This window comes from Mesoplodon mirus, assembly GCF_964341445.2.
Source record: "Mesoplodon mirus genome assembly, chromosome: 4".
Taxonomy (NCBI): domain Eukaryota; kingdom Metazoa; phylum Chordata; class Mammalia; order Artiodactyla; family Ziphiidae; genus Mesoplodon; species Mesoplodon mirus.
Genome location: NC_138979.1, coordinates 163,629,163 through 163,644,387, shown reverse-complemented (window position 1 = coordinate 163,644,387; position 15,225 = coordinate 163,629,163). Strand labels below are relative to the sequence as shown.

The 15,225-nt window shown below is 48.3% G+C and overlaps 1 protein-coding gene across 5 annotated transcripts in view; it reads right to left on the bottom strand.

The window, feature by feature from the left end:
- ADCK1 (aarF domain containing kinase 1) overlaps nucleotides 1-15,225 on the bottom strand; it is a 111,620-nt gene that overhangs the window by 29,650 nt on the left and 66,745 nt on the right. For 4 of the 5 annotated variants that reach the window (XM_082618966.1, XM_082618965.1, XM_082618962.1 and 1 more), the window contains 2 exons: nucleotides 11,282-11,440; nucleotides 822-980 (listed from right to left, as the gene is read on the bottom strand). In XM_082618966.1, coding sequence (XP_082475092.1) covers nucleotides 822-980; nucleotides 11,282-11,440 — 318 coding nt within the window. The remainder of the gene's footprint in view (nucleotides 1-821; nucleotides 981-11,281; nucleotides 11,441-15,225) is intronic. The other variant, XM_082618964.1, reaches the window with a different exon arrangement.

Below are 15,225 nucleotides of genomic sequence, written 5' to 3'. Positions count from 1 at the left end.
CAGGAATACACAAAGCAGACACACCTCAAACATCACCACGTATGTTATGGGTTACACTCACCCATAACTGGGGTCACAACAGCTGTCCAATTTCAGATGACCCTCCTTCCACCTCTTTACAGTAACTCCTAAGCAGCCACTCTTCTGATGCCCACTTCCGCAAGCCTGTGTCAAGTAAAGTGGTGTGTGTACTGTGGTCTTATGTATTTCTTAGCCACTTACCATGTGTAAAACTATGCTACCATTTCATTAGGTTCCTATCCGCTTTTATTTTCTGGGTCACTGGTGACATTTTTGAATGTGGTAAGCCTAACCCTATTTTGCCCATACACCTTGTGGTTTCTCTTGTGTGATTTTGCATACTGTGGAGATTTCTAGGACACATGTGTTGTGTGATACAGACCTGCGTATTCAATGAGTTGATGTAATATAAGTAAAGTTTTAGAAACAGTGCCAGAGTATACTAGCGTTAGCTATCACCGTCACCATCATCAATGTCATCATCCCATGGTTCATGAAGGTGGAAACCATGGCTTACAGGCCTTCAGGAGTGCTCAAGGTCTTGCAACTGTAGGTCATTCAATAAAAAAAAATATTTGTTCAAAAAGTCAACAATCCCCTTTGCTAATTTGTATCAATAACTTTGCCTTCAAGGGCTTTAATGTGCATCACCAGGGACAAATCAGTCACCCTCAGAAGGAAGACTCAGGAAGGAGATGTCCCCGCTCATGTCTTGCAAGGGGGGATGCTCAGGGCTGGGACCAGTTTTCCCCTGCCCTCTTCCGCCCAACCACCAGGGCCCCATGGCCCTGACCTCCTACCTTTAAGAAGTCAAAGTGCTTGAGCATTTGGGCCACTTTCTCGGCGTTCCTCCCCTCGTTGAGGAAATCCAGCTCCAAAGGCAGGTTCTTCTTGGCTTCATCCACCAACCACATGAACTCAAACTCTGGAAATAGCTGCTTCACAGCCAGGACGAGCACCTAAAACCCATCAAGCACCCCATCAGTCTGTCCACGGCCCCCACCAAGGGAGGTACATTCTCTGTCCTCCTGCCTGGGTCTGGGAGTTGACAAGTACCCAGGCCGCCCCTGGAGTAAGGGTGGGAGGGGAAACAGTTCCCCTGGGGCCCATCTCTGTAGTCCAAATCCAAGATTATGAAAGCCCAACAGCCGCGAACAGAAACGGCCACCACCATTTACTGAGCGTTCCCCACTTGCCCAGCACTGGGTAAGCACTATTACCTGCCTTATTCCTCCATTTATTCTTCACAGTGTCTCTGGGAGGTACACACCCTTATCATCTGCATTTTACAGATTAAGAAAGTTGAGGCTCTGAGAGGTTATGTGATTTTCCTGAATTTGCCCAGCAAGGAAGCAGAGCCAGAATTCCCCTTGGGTCTACCCGGCCCCAAAACCCTTGTTCTTAAGCACGTTGCTGAATTGCTGCCTTTGCCTCTCCCAGATTTGTGCTTCGTGGTCCTGTTTAAAAAGGGCTGGGAGGGGGCAGCAGCTACATTTTGTTTATTTCTTAGGTTGAGTGGTTGGCACCTGAGCATTTATATTATTTTCTATGCTTTTTGTATTGAATACATCTAAAATATTTCATGATAAAAAATCAAATTGGAATAAGAAACCAAGGTTGGATAAGACAAGAGGAGTAAGAGATGAGGGATTTGACCACTTGGGTAAAAAGCTTGGATTTTTGGAGATCTGGGCCCACTGTGGACTCTTGAGTCAGGACATGATGAAAGAGTGAGTTTCAGAAGACTTATCTGGCATTTCAGTTGTCAGTTTAATTATGTGAAACAAACATCACTGGCAGAGAACAAGAGCCCAGAGACATCTGCAGAGCACACCACGGCCCCTCCGTGGGCAGGGACTCAGTTCTGAGGCTACCCCACCACTGGAGCTCTGGATTTGAGATGGTCTCACAGGTTCACAGACTATAGCACTGTAGTGGGTAAGCAAGGGTGATGCCAGGGACATGGGGGATGGGGGATATTCCAGCATTGGGGGGGTGGGGGGGGGTGGGGAGAGGGAGGGACACAGAAGGCACCTCTCCTGTTCTTCTATAAGCCCTCCTGTTGGTGTTCAAAGTCAGGCCTGGGGAGAACCACTGACAGATCCTCCCAGTAATTCTTGGTATAGGTTATGGTTCAAGTTCTCTGAGAATCCCCACCTCTAGCCCTGGCTAGAGCAGAAGGACAAGGAACGAGAACTAAAGAACCATGGGCCTATTGGTACCATCTGTTATGGACTTAATGCTTATGCAGTCCCCAAATTCATATGTTAAGCCCTAACCTCAGGGTGATGGTGTTTGGAAGTGGGGCCTTTGGGAAGTAATTGGGTCTAGATGAGCTCATGAAAGTAGGGCCCCTGTGACAAGAGTAGTGTCCTTATAAGAAGAGAAAGAGAGACCAGAGCTCTCCGCTTCTTCGCCAGGTGAGGACACAGGGAGAAGGCAGCCATCTGTCTACAAGCCAGGAAGAGGCTCCAACCAGGAACCGAATCAGCTGGCACCTTGATCTTAGACTTCCCAGCCTCTAGAACTGTGAGAAATAAGTGTCTGCCATTTAAGCCTCCCAGTCTATGGTATTTTGTTATGGCAGCCTGAGCTGACCAAGACACCACCCAGTCTATCCAGAAGGCCTTACTGAGCCCCAGCTATGAGCCTTGTCTCATGCTTCTGTTTGCCCTGGTCTATGATATGATGTCCAACACTGTATTAGGCACATGCAGCACAAAGAAATAAATCTAAAGTAAGGCCATTAACTACAAGGCATTTTACAGCTTTGTTTTTAAATCCCATGTCCGAGGCAATGTACCAGACGCCACTCTAAAAGAATCATCACACAGGGTTATTATACTCCATTTCTCTCAAACCCTTTTTAATTACATTTGGCTGCAGTCTAATTTCCTTTAAGTCTTGTCTAGTCTTTCAGGGGCTAGACCTGTGACCTTATGATAATCGATTTAGTTTATGTTTTGTTTCTGTTTCCATCACACGAAACAAGAAGGAAGAGGTGGCAACAGTGAGGCCCAGGCCGCATGTGTCAGAGCCGGGCATCCTGTCTCGTCACCGTGCCCTCAGATGGCCCTCAGCTGTCACCAAAGGGGAGGCAGAGCTGGTGCACAGGAAACAGAAGCACCTGCCCAGCCCAGGCCAAGGGCACACCTGTCATCCGAGGCACCTGAATTCCAATCTCAGGGCTCTGAGTTCAAGCAAGAACCCTCTTGGGTGTTTTGCTCCAGCCTAGGTTCCAGAGCTTCTCACCCAGGAGGGACAAGGAAGGAGCCACAATGAGTCTCACTCATTTGTTCAATCAAAATGTACTGATTACCTTCTTGGTAATGACTTTGGACCAGACGTAGGTATACACAGAGACCCACATGTAGCCCAGTGGAGTCTATACCAGGAGATGAGGCTTCTGGCCACACAATAACTCCTCATCATTTGTATGGTCACTGCTATTTGTGAAGTTTTTAATTATCATTAATATCCAAACAGCACTGAAAGGCACTTTAAAGACTCTTCTGTTACTAATCAATTATGTGACTAGTCATGACTAGTCCTATTGATTATTATTAATACTTAATGTCATGAATCATAAAAGCAGCCAAAGATTTTATTGATTGATATTAATTGCTAGTAACTAATTAGTAAACTAATTCATAACCCAAAAAAATTTGCACTACTCATAAAACTGGTCTCAAAAGCATTCTGTGGTGGGTGGCATGTCACTTCCTTGGTTACTTAAAAATGAGAGGGTCTGTTTGAATGGAAGTCAGGGGTTCTTAGCTTTATAGGACACCATCCCCTTTATAGGAAGTCACCAATTTGAAATTTTGATGCCAGCTATGAAGTCCAGAAAATGTAAATACTCCCATAATTTTGTACATAATTCAGGGGGGTTATCAACCCCTTGAACTTCACAGTGGGTGGGGAGAGGGGTCAGTTGTCTGGTCCAAGTCTAAAATGGTTTAGGCTGCTGTCATTTTAGACTTTTCTTGGCTTGGGAAAATAAAATTAAACTCCTCAGTTTCACCTTCTGTTTTCATTCCATTCCGTTCTTAAGAGCCTGCCCTAAGTAGATTGCAGTTTTTCTTTTTTGACAACAGATGCAATCAACGAAAATAAAACAGGTGTTGTTATCAGTTTGACTTTTTTATTTTTCTCCCAAATTTATCTTCTCTGTAAAATTCTTCCAGCAGCCAATTTTCCACCAGTGCCTAGCACGTACTCAATAACCAGCAGATGTTTACTGAATATTCACATGAATGAATGAGTGAATGAATAAATGAACATTCCAAAAGATTTGCCCTCTCCCCAGAAATAATTATATGTTCACATGTGCATTACCCAAATGCACTAAGTTTTTATGCCTCTAAGATTTTGGGGGAGAAAGGACTACCTCTGAATTTGGGGGAACCACAATTTTAAGATGCCTGAGAATATTCTACTTGATTTGGAGTCTTCTTAATCAATCAAGGTATATTCAACAATTAATACTTCCTTCAAGGTAGAATAATGAAATCCTTCTCCTATAGGGTTATTGGCTCACAGTAGGAAAAATAAATTATGAGCCACACAGAAATGTAAGGGGAAACTTGAGAGTCACATAAAAGTTTGAAAACTAGTGACTGCTGTTTATAATAGCAAAAAAAAAAGGGGGGGGGAATTATCATTATCCAGGCGTAGGCACTGCGCTATGAGGCACTTTATATACATGCTCTCATTTCTGCTTCTTCTTGCCCATTTCACAGAGAAGGGAATCAGATCCAAGAGGTTAAAGCATTTCTCAAGGTCACATAGCTTTTAATTTCAAATGCGGGACTTGGACCCACGTGTTGGGTTTTTTTTTTTTTTTCCACTTCTTTCTTTATGCAGCCCTGTCTCAGGCAATACAATACAGGACAATACAACAGGAAGCTTGAGATAAGGCGTAAAAAGAGCTTTGTAAACTGTAAAATGCAACTGAAATTCGAGTTACTGCTATCAAGTTATTATATATTATAAAAGAAATAATGTTCTATGGAAAAACAGGACACTAAATAGAATGCCTACACGGATCTGAACTGGTAAAAATGGATGTTGGACAAGGATCGAAAATCAGTTCAGAGTGATGCAAATAGCTTACCATTCACGGGGTTTATCTTTGTTCTGATAAGTTATTAAAGTGCATACTTTTTAGAAAGCAGAATTACAGGGTGAAGAGAAGTTACCATGGGATGGTCTACATCTCTGGGGCTTTTAAAAATGTATTAAAAAAAATAAAATCAGCTGTTGGATTCTGTGCCAACACAAACATTACCTAGCCACCCACTGCTCAATCAACACATTCAGAAAAGAAACAAGACGACAGACAGCATGCATTGAAAATGTTGTTCAAGAAAAATCGAAAACATTTACTGTCACAGGTCTTTACTTTTAGAGTCCCTTGGTATGGGCTGGATGACATCAAATGGTGGATGGGATTCTGGTGCTCAGATCAGAGAGTTCGACCCTAATGCTGCAGAGCACCGTGGGGACAGGTGGTACATGAAGGGCAGGGAGCCCGGCCGTGAGTTAGATGCTTTAGGGGGTGATAGAGCACGGGGGTGTTCATCATCAATTTCAGAAGCTTAAGAGATGACAGGGAGTGATACAGGACAGTGCCATTGGGACCTGGGAATGATGGTCTTACTACTGCTTCATGGGTCAACTGAGTCCTACCCTGTTCTCAAATGGTGAGCATGGCAGTGAGGCTCGGCCTGCTAAGCTCCCTGCTACTGTGGGCAGGCAAGAACGGCTGCAAAGCCAGCCCGCCAGCAGACAGACTCTGCCTTGTCAGTTCTCCCCTTGCTGCTGAATCACTGTTCCAATCTCTGGGCCCAATTAGTCTGGCTCTGGACAGCCACTCAAATCAATAAGAGTCACTGGCCGTGCATCTAGAAGTAGAGTTGCCCCAATTATTAAAGGGACAATATCAGGTGATAATGACAAAGCTGAAAACACCCTTGGCTGTGCCTTTCTCTTTTGTGCAAAGTCACCGACACCATGAGGTTCATCACCATTTACTGAGAGTCCGTCTCTGTTTCTCTAGCACTGGTCAACAGCTATCACCGAGACCATCCCCTTCCCCAAGAGGAGGAGACACAAAACACCGGGGTGGCACATGCTATTGGGTGCCAACTTCCTGGCTAACAGAACCTCAATTTTCTGCATCTTTCTTGTCCTTCAAGGAAGGCAGGCCTTAGCCTGAGAAGGCAAACCATGATTGGTCTAAGCCAATCAAAGTGGTCCCAATCCTCTTGCCAAGACTGATTCAGGCTTGGGGATGTGGGCCTGCTTCTAGCCAATGAAAACTGAAAGGAATTCTATTAAGGGGCTACTTTTTAATATGAGGGAAGAAACAGGCCCTCTCTGGCATCTGGACATCATCTACTTGTAATAGCAGGAACCCCGCAGCTGTTTTGCAGCTATGAGGGGCACTACCTTAGAAGGACAAGCCAGGAAGCTGAGCTGGCAGAGTGGAAGACATAAAGAACCTGGGTCCTTAAAAACCACAAAGAAGTGATGGATTAGTCAACCTTGAAACAGCTGACCCTACTTCCAGATGTCTTGTAATGTAAGATAATATAGGTTACTATTATTTATACCACTTTTAGTTGGATGTCCTGATACATGCAGTTAAAAGCATACTAACTGATATAGCTAGTAGCCCCCACCTCCTTATTCTCAAAAGTCTCATTTCTGCAAACCTCTATCCTTACAGCAGATATGTGTTTGGATTTACAAGCCCACTTCTTAAACTGCAAATATCCAGAGGTTAAGCCTATTAGCCACTCTCTCCTTAGTATGAACTACTTTAATCAGGTTTTCTTCCTCTCAAGACCAGGCTGTGATCAATCACAGGGTTGGAGATGAGAGAGAGACAATAGTGGGCAGTGGGAGAGAAGCATGAGGTCACACAATACCTGGAACTGGCATGAAAAGAAACACCAGAAGGCTCTGCAGAAAAGTAGCTTTGCCTCCCCTCTGTCTCTAAGTTTCTGGTGGGTACGATAGCCCTAATGCCTCCTAGAAATCATTTTTTTCCTACCAAGCACACCCGAGCATGTGTCCTTCCTAAAATCAAGGCACCGTTTAGGTCTGGACTTAGAAAAAAATAGTAATACTCATTTCAAATATAAAACAAAATGAGCTTTCCAGTTGGCACCTCTTAGTTGTAAAGCAGAAAGGGTGACCAGATAGGACTTTTTTCCACCAGAGGCCAAGCCCAGTGACGAGGCAGTACCACTCTGTGCTGCTGCTAATGCTGACGGTCCACGGAGGTGGTGGCCTCAGGCCTCATTTCCAGCTTCTCTCCTGAAGGCTGTGAGTGCGGGTCTCTGATCTGCCTCGCGATCCCAGCCCCAGCCACTGCGAAGGAGCCATTTTGTGCTCTGCACATAGTCACAGGGCTGGTGATTTCCAAGAAAAGCATCTGATGCTTATCTCAGGCAGGAAGATGCCAAATTTTTATTACTACTATTATTGATATTGACCTTACGGCCACCATTACTTAGGGAGCAGTGAGGCTCTGAGCAGAGAAAAGATGTCAGCTGTCCTCCCAGCCCCAGTGGGTCTGCTGGCCCCACCGGGCAGAGACAGGTTCCCAGCTAATGCAGGCATAGCTGCTGGGTCCCGGGACACCCAGGGATCCTCCGAGACTCACAGTGCACTTGCATCTATGGCTGTTCCATAGGTACTGACTGATGCTTCAGAAAACTAAGGTTTCCAGGTGGCTGCCCAATGCACCTCAGCAACCCCGCTCCCGAGTCTCGGTCAGCTAGCTCCCTTTTCCACTGCACCCAGCAATATTCCAAACCTTCATTTCCCCGCTCAAGCCTCCATGCCACCTCCTACCCCCTCTTTCTCAGCAGATGGTCTTACCTCCTACTTCAGAGAAAAAATAGAGGCTATCAGGCTGATACAACTCAGCTGTCCACTTTCCCCACCTCCCCCCTCTGCCCCACTCACTCATCTGTATCCAGCCTTACTACCTTCCTCTAGCCTCAAACAAGGGCTGCCAAAGCCTACTGTTTCCACCTGTGTCCTTGGAGCCCAATCCCTCCAGGCTCCTCCTAAACCAGATCTATCAGTTACTTCTCTCTCCTAAATCTCCAAGTCCCCAGCTCTGCTGCCCCTTCCCCCTCAGCTACAGCCTGCCCCAGGTCCCCGCCGCTAATCCTGTGCTCTGCTCTAACCACTATGCTCACCCTCCCCCACCATCCATGGCTAAACACGAAAAGAGTAGTCTACATTAACCGTCTCTGCTCCCTGAGGCCTCAATTCTCTTCCACCCCACTCACCCCACTCTCCCTGCTCTTCCCAAGAACTCTAAGTCGCCAAATCCAAAAATACTCTTTTCAGAGCTTTACGAATTTATATTGCATTTGACAACATGCAGTAATTCTGACAGATTATATTTTCCAAAATGGCTGCAACAATACCTCCCACTCTAATGCTCTTCTGGAACCATGCCACTCCCCCATCAAGAGGTAGAGTCTATTTCCCTGCCTCTTAAACCAAGGGGGACTTTGTGACTCTTGCTCTTACCAATAAAGTAAGGAAGAAGTAACCTGCTTGACTGCCACAGCTAGGTCATAAGACTGTGATGTGCTTTCAGCCTTATTCTCTTGGGACACTCCCTCTTAGAACCCAGCCACCATGCTGTGAGGAAGCCCAACCAGCCTTGGAGAGGCCTTGACCCACAGCGCCCACCGGCTGAGCTCCCAGCCAACAGCCAGAACCAACTTGCCAGCCGTGTGAGTGGGTCCTCCTTTTGCAGTTAAGCCACCCCAGCTGGCGCCACATAAAACAGAGATGAGTCTCTCTACCACACCCTGCCCAGGTTGCAGAGTCATGAGCAAAATACACGACTGGTGTTTTAAGCCACTGCGTTTTCAGGTGGTTCATCACGCAGACTAGTGGTTGTATCAGTTGGGGTGCTAGATAACTGAAGTGCTCTCTTCTCTACATTGTCCTCATTGGATGTAGCTGCTCAGTCCTGGTTCTCCTCTAATCCCTCTGACCATGCCTTCTTAGTCCCCTCCGGAACTCATCCTCCTGGGCACACTCCCCAGATGATGCTCCCCACAGCTCTTTCTCTGCCCCTTCCTTTTATTTTTACTCTATATAGCTTTCCTAAGTCATCTCAGCTACTGCCCCAGATTCAGCTCCCATGAGTCTCCTTGCTGATAAATCCAGAAGCTGTATTTCCAGCCTGAATTGCAGACCGACAGAGAGATCCTGATCTAACACTACTGACGGCAATGTCTTACAGAACATAGTTGCTCCGTCACCCACTCCACTTGCTCTGACATCCATCCCACCCCCTTAATCTCATAAGAAACTACATTCCCCAGGCTCCCTTGCCAACCGGCTTCCAGCTAGGTTTGGTGGAATATGGGGGGTGGGTGGGCGGGGGGGGGAAGAGGAGGAGGTGAAACACCCACTGCCTCAAACAGCATCTGTGGCTCCAACCCCAGGAGACAGTCCCGAGGTCTGTGATCCACTCCCCTCAGGTGGCCCCAGCACCTGGGCTCCAGGGAACCACCTCTTCTCCTTGTCCCTCCACCTGGAGGGTGGCAGTGGCTTCCTGCTATTGGTGACTATCTCACCATTCCACTTGGCTTCTCAGCAATTCCATCCCCTGTGAACCCCATGTTCTGTTGTTTTAAATTCCCTCTGAAATACCTAGAGCAAGTTCTTTTTTCCCCCAACTGAATCCTGACTGATACACATCGTTAAAGGCACCTAAATTTAATCATTTAAGCCAGAAACTTACAATTTGTTTTCATTTTCATTCATACCAGTATTTTCCCCCATCCCATGTAAAGCTGGTCACAAAGTCCTGATGATTCCACCCCGTGAGTCCATGCCTCTCCTCCACCCCCATTACACTGCCTGGGTTCACATCATCTCTTCTCTCTCAGACCAAGGCTGCAGCCCCTCAATTAGTCTCCCTGGCTACAGTCTTTCTGCCTTCCAATACATCCTCCAGACTGTCAACAGACTTTTATTTCTAAGGCACATCTGATCACGACATTCCCCTGATTAAAATTCTTAAATGGTTCCCCACTGACTACAGAAGAAAATCAGATCTGCTCGGTTCCACAGTAAATACGTACTTACTATGTATACCATTCTGCGCCTGAGCCTGGAATACGAGGCCCTTCATGTTCTTTCCTGCCTACCTTCCCAGCCCCATCTGCACCCACGCCCAGCTCGTTCCATCTGAACCCGCTGAAGCTCTCCAAGCACAGCCTGCTCCCCTAAGACTCAGGGCCTTCGCACAGGCTGGGTCATCCTTCCCCTGCCTGGCTGTCTCGTGGGTGCCTTGGTGAAGGCCCCCTGATGCCCCCAACAGTCCAGGCACAGGGCTCCAAGGCACTTTGCAAACACCCCTTTGACGGAGCTCATAGTCAAGGGCTGTTCTGTGTACAAGCCTGTCTGCTCCATTAAATGGCGAGCTCCCCTGAAGATGAAGATGCAGGTCACTCACTCTTGATTCCTATGTACGTGTTACGTTTAGTCAAAGTGAGCTGAGAGAATAAACTAAGTGTCCAAAGTGAGGAAAGGGAACCAAGGAAGGGGAAAGAGAAAAGGAAGGAGAGGGACAAGCTGGCAGGGTAGGCAGACTGCTGACCTCCACTGGGGGTGCTGGCTACCGCCCAAGCCCTGGTCGCTCACCCTTTTTCCTTGCTCCAGGCATGGAGCTAGAAAAGTCCAGAGGCACAGTCCCCACTACAGCGGTCCCAGGGCCATTTTAGGGCATACACGTTTTGTTCATTCAAAACAAAATATCAGGGAAGCAAAGGTGCAATCTGCATAAATATTTCTATGTGATCTGCCTGTCATTTCCATATCCCTTGATTGACCACATGCTCCCTTTTGTTATAATTTAACAAATTAGGAAGTAACTTTTTCTACCCCCAAGGAAATCACCTGTGGGTCGTCTCATTTCTACAATATCCCCCTGAGGTCTCCTTGGCCCCAGCAGCTGCCCACCGTGTTCTGAGACCACCCACAGACAGTTCCCAGGAATGAATCAAAAATCAAGCAACCCTGCCATGGGTCCCCTGGTCACAGCGCTGTCATGACACCTCCTTTGTGGTCTCAGGCTCTCCTCTTTCACTCTGCTGCTCAAAGGGCCACACTCCAAACTACAGGCCTTGAACCAGTTTCACTGGGGCTGCCTGGATCCCAGGGAAATGTAGAATGAATCTGAAGGAAGGGGAAGGTGGAAGGCTCTCACCTCCATCAGAAGAATGTCCTTTGAGCTCTGAGCCTGCACCTTTGGGTGCTGGACCTTCACGGCCACCGTCCGCCCATCATGCAGCACCGCCTTGTGGACCTGGGCCAGGGAGGCAGCTCCCAGAGGGGTGTCGTCAAAGCTCATGAACAAATCATGAATCTGTCAAGAGTGGAGAGAGGACACAGCAATTAAGATGACTCGGTTCAGTGAGAGGGGCCCGGAGGATGGGCCAGGGCCAGCACTGCCCAGTGCCCCCAAGACAGATTTTCTCCTCTATCAGTTGCTTTGCCTGGGCCCTTTAGTGCCATGGAAATTCACACCAGCCACCAGTGCAGGGAGTGAGACAGAAAGCACACATGGAGGGTGGGTCTCATACCTGTGCATGGGTACCCTGAGCACCTCCAATTAAAGCCAAAAAAGTGCCATCTCGAGTGTTCAGAACCGTGCATCATCCATCCATTTAATTCCCCACCATTGTGTCTCCGAGGCTCTCACGTATGGATATGATCAAAAGTTAACAGAACCTGGGCCCAGGGCAGCCCAAGCCCAGGGATCAGACGGAAGATGTTCCAACCCTGTCAATCTGGAAAGCTCAAGGAAGCCCAGGTTAGAGGCTCCAAACCCAACAGCTACCACTTGCTGCCGCCTGAGCCTCAACATGGGTCCCCAAGTCCACTCCTGACCCAGCCACCTGGCAGAGATCTCTGCACACCAGAGCCCTGCTTTTGGTCTTCATGTGTGATGCCACCCCAAGTACCTTGGGCAGATCCCTGCCCCTTCTGTGCCTCACTTTCTCTATGAAATGGAACACATACCCCTTACTCTTCCATCTTCTCTTCTCTTCTTCCTTCCCTCCTTCCCTCTTAGAAATGCCATTCCAGTTCTCCTGAAGGAAAAGTCTGTCTGACTTGAGTGGTCAGATAGATGGTCCAGATATGAATATTCTACGAGATGGGAAGCAGGGCCCCAAAAGCCTTTTGCAAAATTGTCCAGGTCTGAAATTCTCATCCCCTCCACTTCTTGAATTCCCTGTATAGCCTCACAATTCTGGAAAGGCCAGACATTCACTCACACACACACACACACACACACACACACACACACACACACACGCATGCAAATGTGTATATGTATGCCACATGCCTCCGCTCCTTCTCACACCGCCCAGGCTCTCGTGCTGAGGTCCACTCAGTCCGTGTCCCCTGCTGCCTCTCTTTGTCCCCCTTCGGCAGCAGCCACTCCATCCTACCCCTCAGCCCCTCTCCTCTCCTTGGACTTCAGAGGTCACACGACCCACGGCCACCACCCCATCCCTTTGTTTGCTAGGCTGCACCATCACTTTGCTAATCTCATCTCATAAATCACTCCCTCCAGTCCTGTCATCATTTTGGTAGCTTTCACTAACTCCATGCCATTTATCAACATCCTGCGGGGGCCAAAGGTCCAGGCAGCATGGGAGGGGCCTACCCTTTTCTGTCACAGGAGATGGGTACAGATTGGCTTCCCACCCCCCTTCTTCCTTATTGGGTATTTATTTGTACCCCTCCTATTGCCCCCTTCCCCAACTTGCCTTTTTCCCTCCCTCGTGAGTTCTGGGTTCCCTAAGGACCAGATGCTTCCCACATCATCCCCCTGAATCACCCTGGGTCTCTCCACACAAGAACGCTTTATCCTGGACCTGGGCTTAGACTAAGAACAAAAGGGCCACCAGCCCTATAGCACATTAGAACATCAGCTCCAAATAGGCAGCAATTTTTTTCTGTTTTGTTTGCTGCTGACTTCCCTACAGTTAGAACAGGACTGGAACTAGTCAGTACTAAACAAATATTGTTGAAGGACTGAATCCACTATTCTTTCTATAGGAGAGGGATTGTATCAACTCCTTCCTCCTTTTGAAATGGCTGGACCATCCTACTCCCACACTGCTACTATTCCAAAGGCCTCACACATAAAAGCACATGTCACGAGTGGGATTTACCCAGGTGGACTCCACCTGTTTCTCCAGAGTGGGGTGAGACCCTGGCCTGATCAGTCAGAACCCCGGGTACCTCAGGCCACACTGATTACATCAGAGATTGACCCAACGGGTCCAATCAGACTCAACTGTTTTCCTTTTGCTTGAACTGTAGAAGCGCTTTTCTTTCTTTCTGCTCAACTTGAAGCTAAAACTTGAACGTGAAGCCTGGAGCTACCAGGGGTCCCACAGTAGCAACAAAGAGGAAAGCAGAGCCAAGAGAGAGAGTGAATCCTGGTCACAATGGCTGAGCCCCTGGGTCTAGCCATGCCTGGATGCCCACCCTATAATATCTTTTTTCTTTTTTTTTTTGCGGTATGTGGGCCTCTCACTGTTGTGGCCTCTCCCGTTGCAGGGCACAGGCTCTGGATGCACAGGCTCAGCGGCCATGGCTCACGGGCCCAGCTGCTCCATGGCATGTGGGATCTTCCCGGACTGGGGCACGAACCTGTGTCCCCTGCATCGTCAGGCGGACTCTCAACCACTGCGCCACCAGGGAAGCCCTATAATATCTTTTTTTGCTGAAGGTAGTTTGAGTTGTTTTCTGTCACACACAACTGAAGGGGCTCTGACTGACACAGCGTGTTCTCAGGCCCCAGCAGGGATAGATGAAAGAAACCTGGGCATGGTGGCTGGTACCCCCAAGAGGCCAGTACGTGAGAGTTCCATTTCCTCCCCACCCTCTTACTGGGACTGGGATCCAGGAACTGAAGGGAGATGGAACTTCAGCAACATTCCTGTCCATTACATAATGAGATCAACACCACTTCCTTGGAAAGCCTCTGGTAATTCCTGAAGGAGCACCAAGGAGAATGTTTTCTGGAGAAAAGCTGTGAACTCAGACCCTCACCTCCGGCAGCTAGGATGGGCAAGAGGACCTGGGGGTTATCTGACCCCACTCCCACCCCAAGCCTCCGCCTGGCTCCCTGGGAACACTTGCTCGTTCTCTCAGAAGGACAACGAGTCTTCAAATCAGAGTCATTGCAGGGACGCTGCAGAGTCACTGCAACTGAAGAGTGACATGGCATCACTAGGGCTGTGTGGCAGGAACAGCTGCCAGGAGCGCTGCAGGGGGTGGGGGTGGGGGGGTGGGGGGAGGAACGCGCCAAGGCAAGCATATCCCAATCTTCAGGGTAAGAGGAAGACTGGTCCCCCATATCCCCAGGGAATGGGGAGGGGGGCCTCCCACAGTTCCCTGCTCCCACCAGGGGTGGGGGGTGGGGGTCCCAAGATACCACCAAAGCCCAGGTGCCCATTCAGCACCCTGCACGAGGCCCAGCTGTGAGGACTTGCCCAAATCCTCAATTTGACCAGTGGAAGCAAAGAGTCATGGCAAGTGAGGATGCACTACTCACTCGGCCCAGGGAACCTGTGGGGCAGATACCCGGCCCACCCCACCCCATCCATGCACTCCCACCGCCTCCGGGGTGACCCTGCAGCCATCCTCTTCCCCTTTATCAGTAAGCACGTCAGACACCCACACCCTCCTGTGCTTACACACACTCACACACAACACACACACATAATTATTGATTGCTAGTGAATGTTCCTAGCCGGCTTATAAAAAACCGTAATTAAAGATTGGGGCTACAGGCTGTAATTAAATATGAATAAAGTATCTCTAAATGGAACCTTGATTCAAAGTGTTCGCTGGAAGTACTTTATGCTGATAGAGAGTAAGGAAAAATAGACCCTGTCCCAAAAGCAGAATTTTACCCCTCGTGCAGCTGAAACAAACGTCACCCCCCTCCAAGCAGGCCTCATCCCCCAGATCTTTAGCAGAAAACCATTAGCAGAAACAACCTGCAGCATTTGCAGCAATTAGATTCAAGCAGGGCCCTCAGCTGCCTCCAGTCACGCGCAGAAACCTCTCTCCCCTTCTATGGCTTTCTTTCCCCCGTTCTTTTTTTTCTCCCTCTGGGTCTGGCGG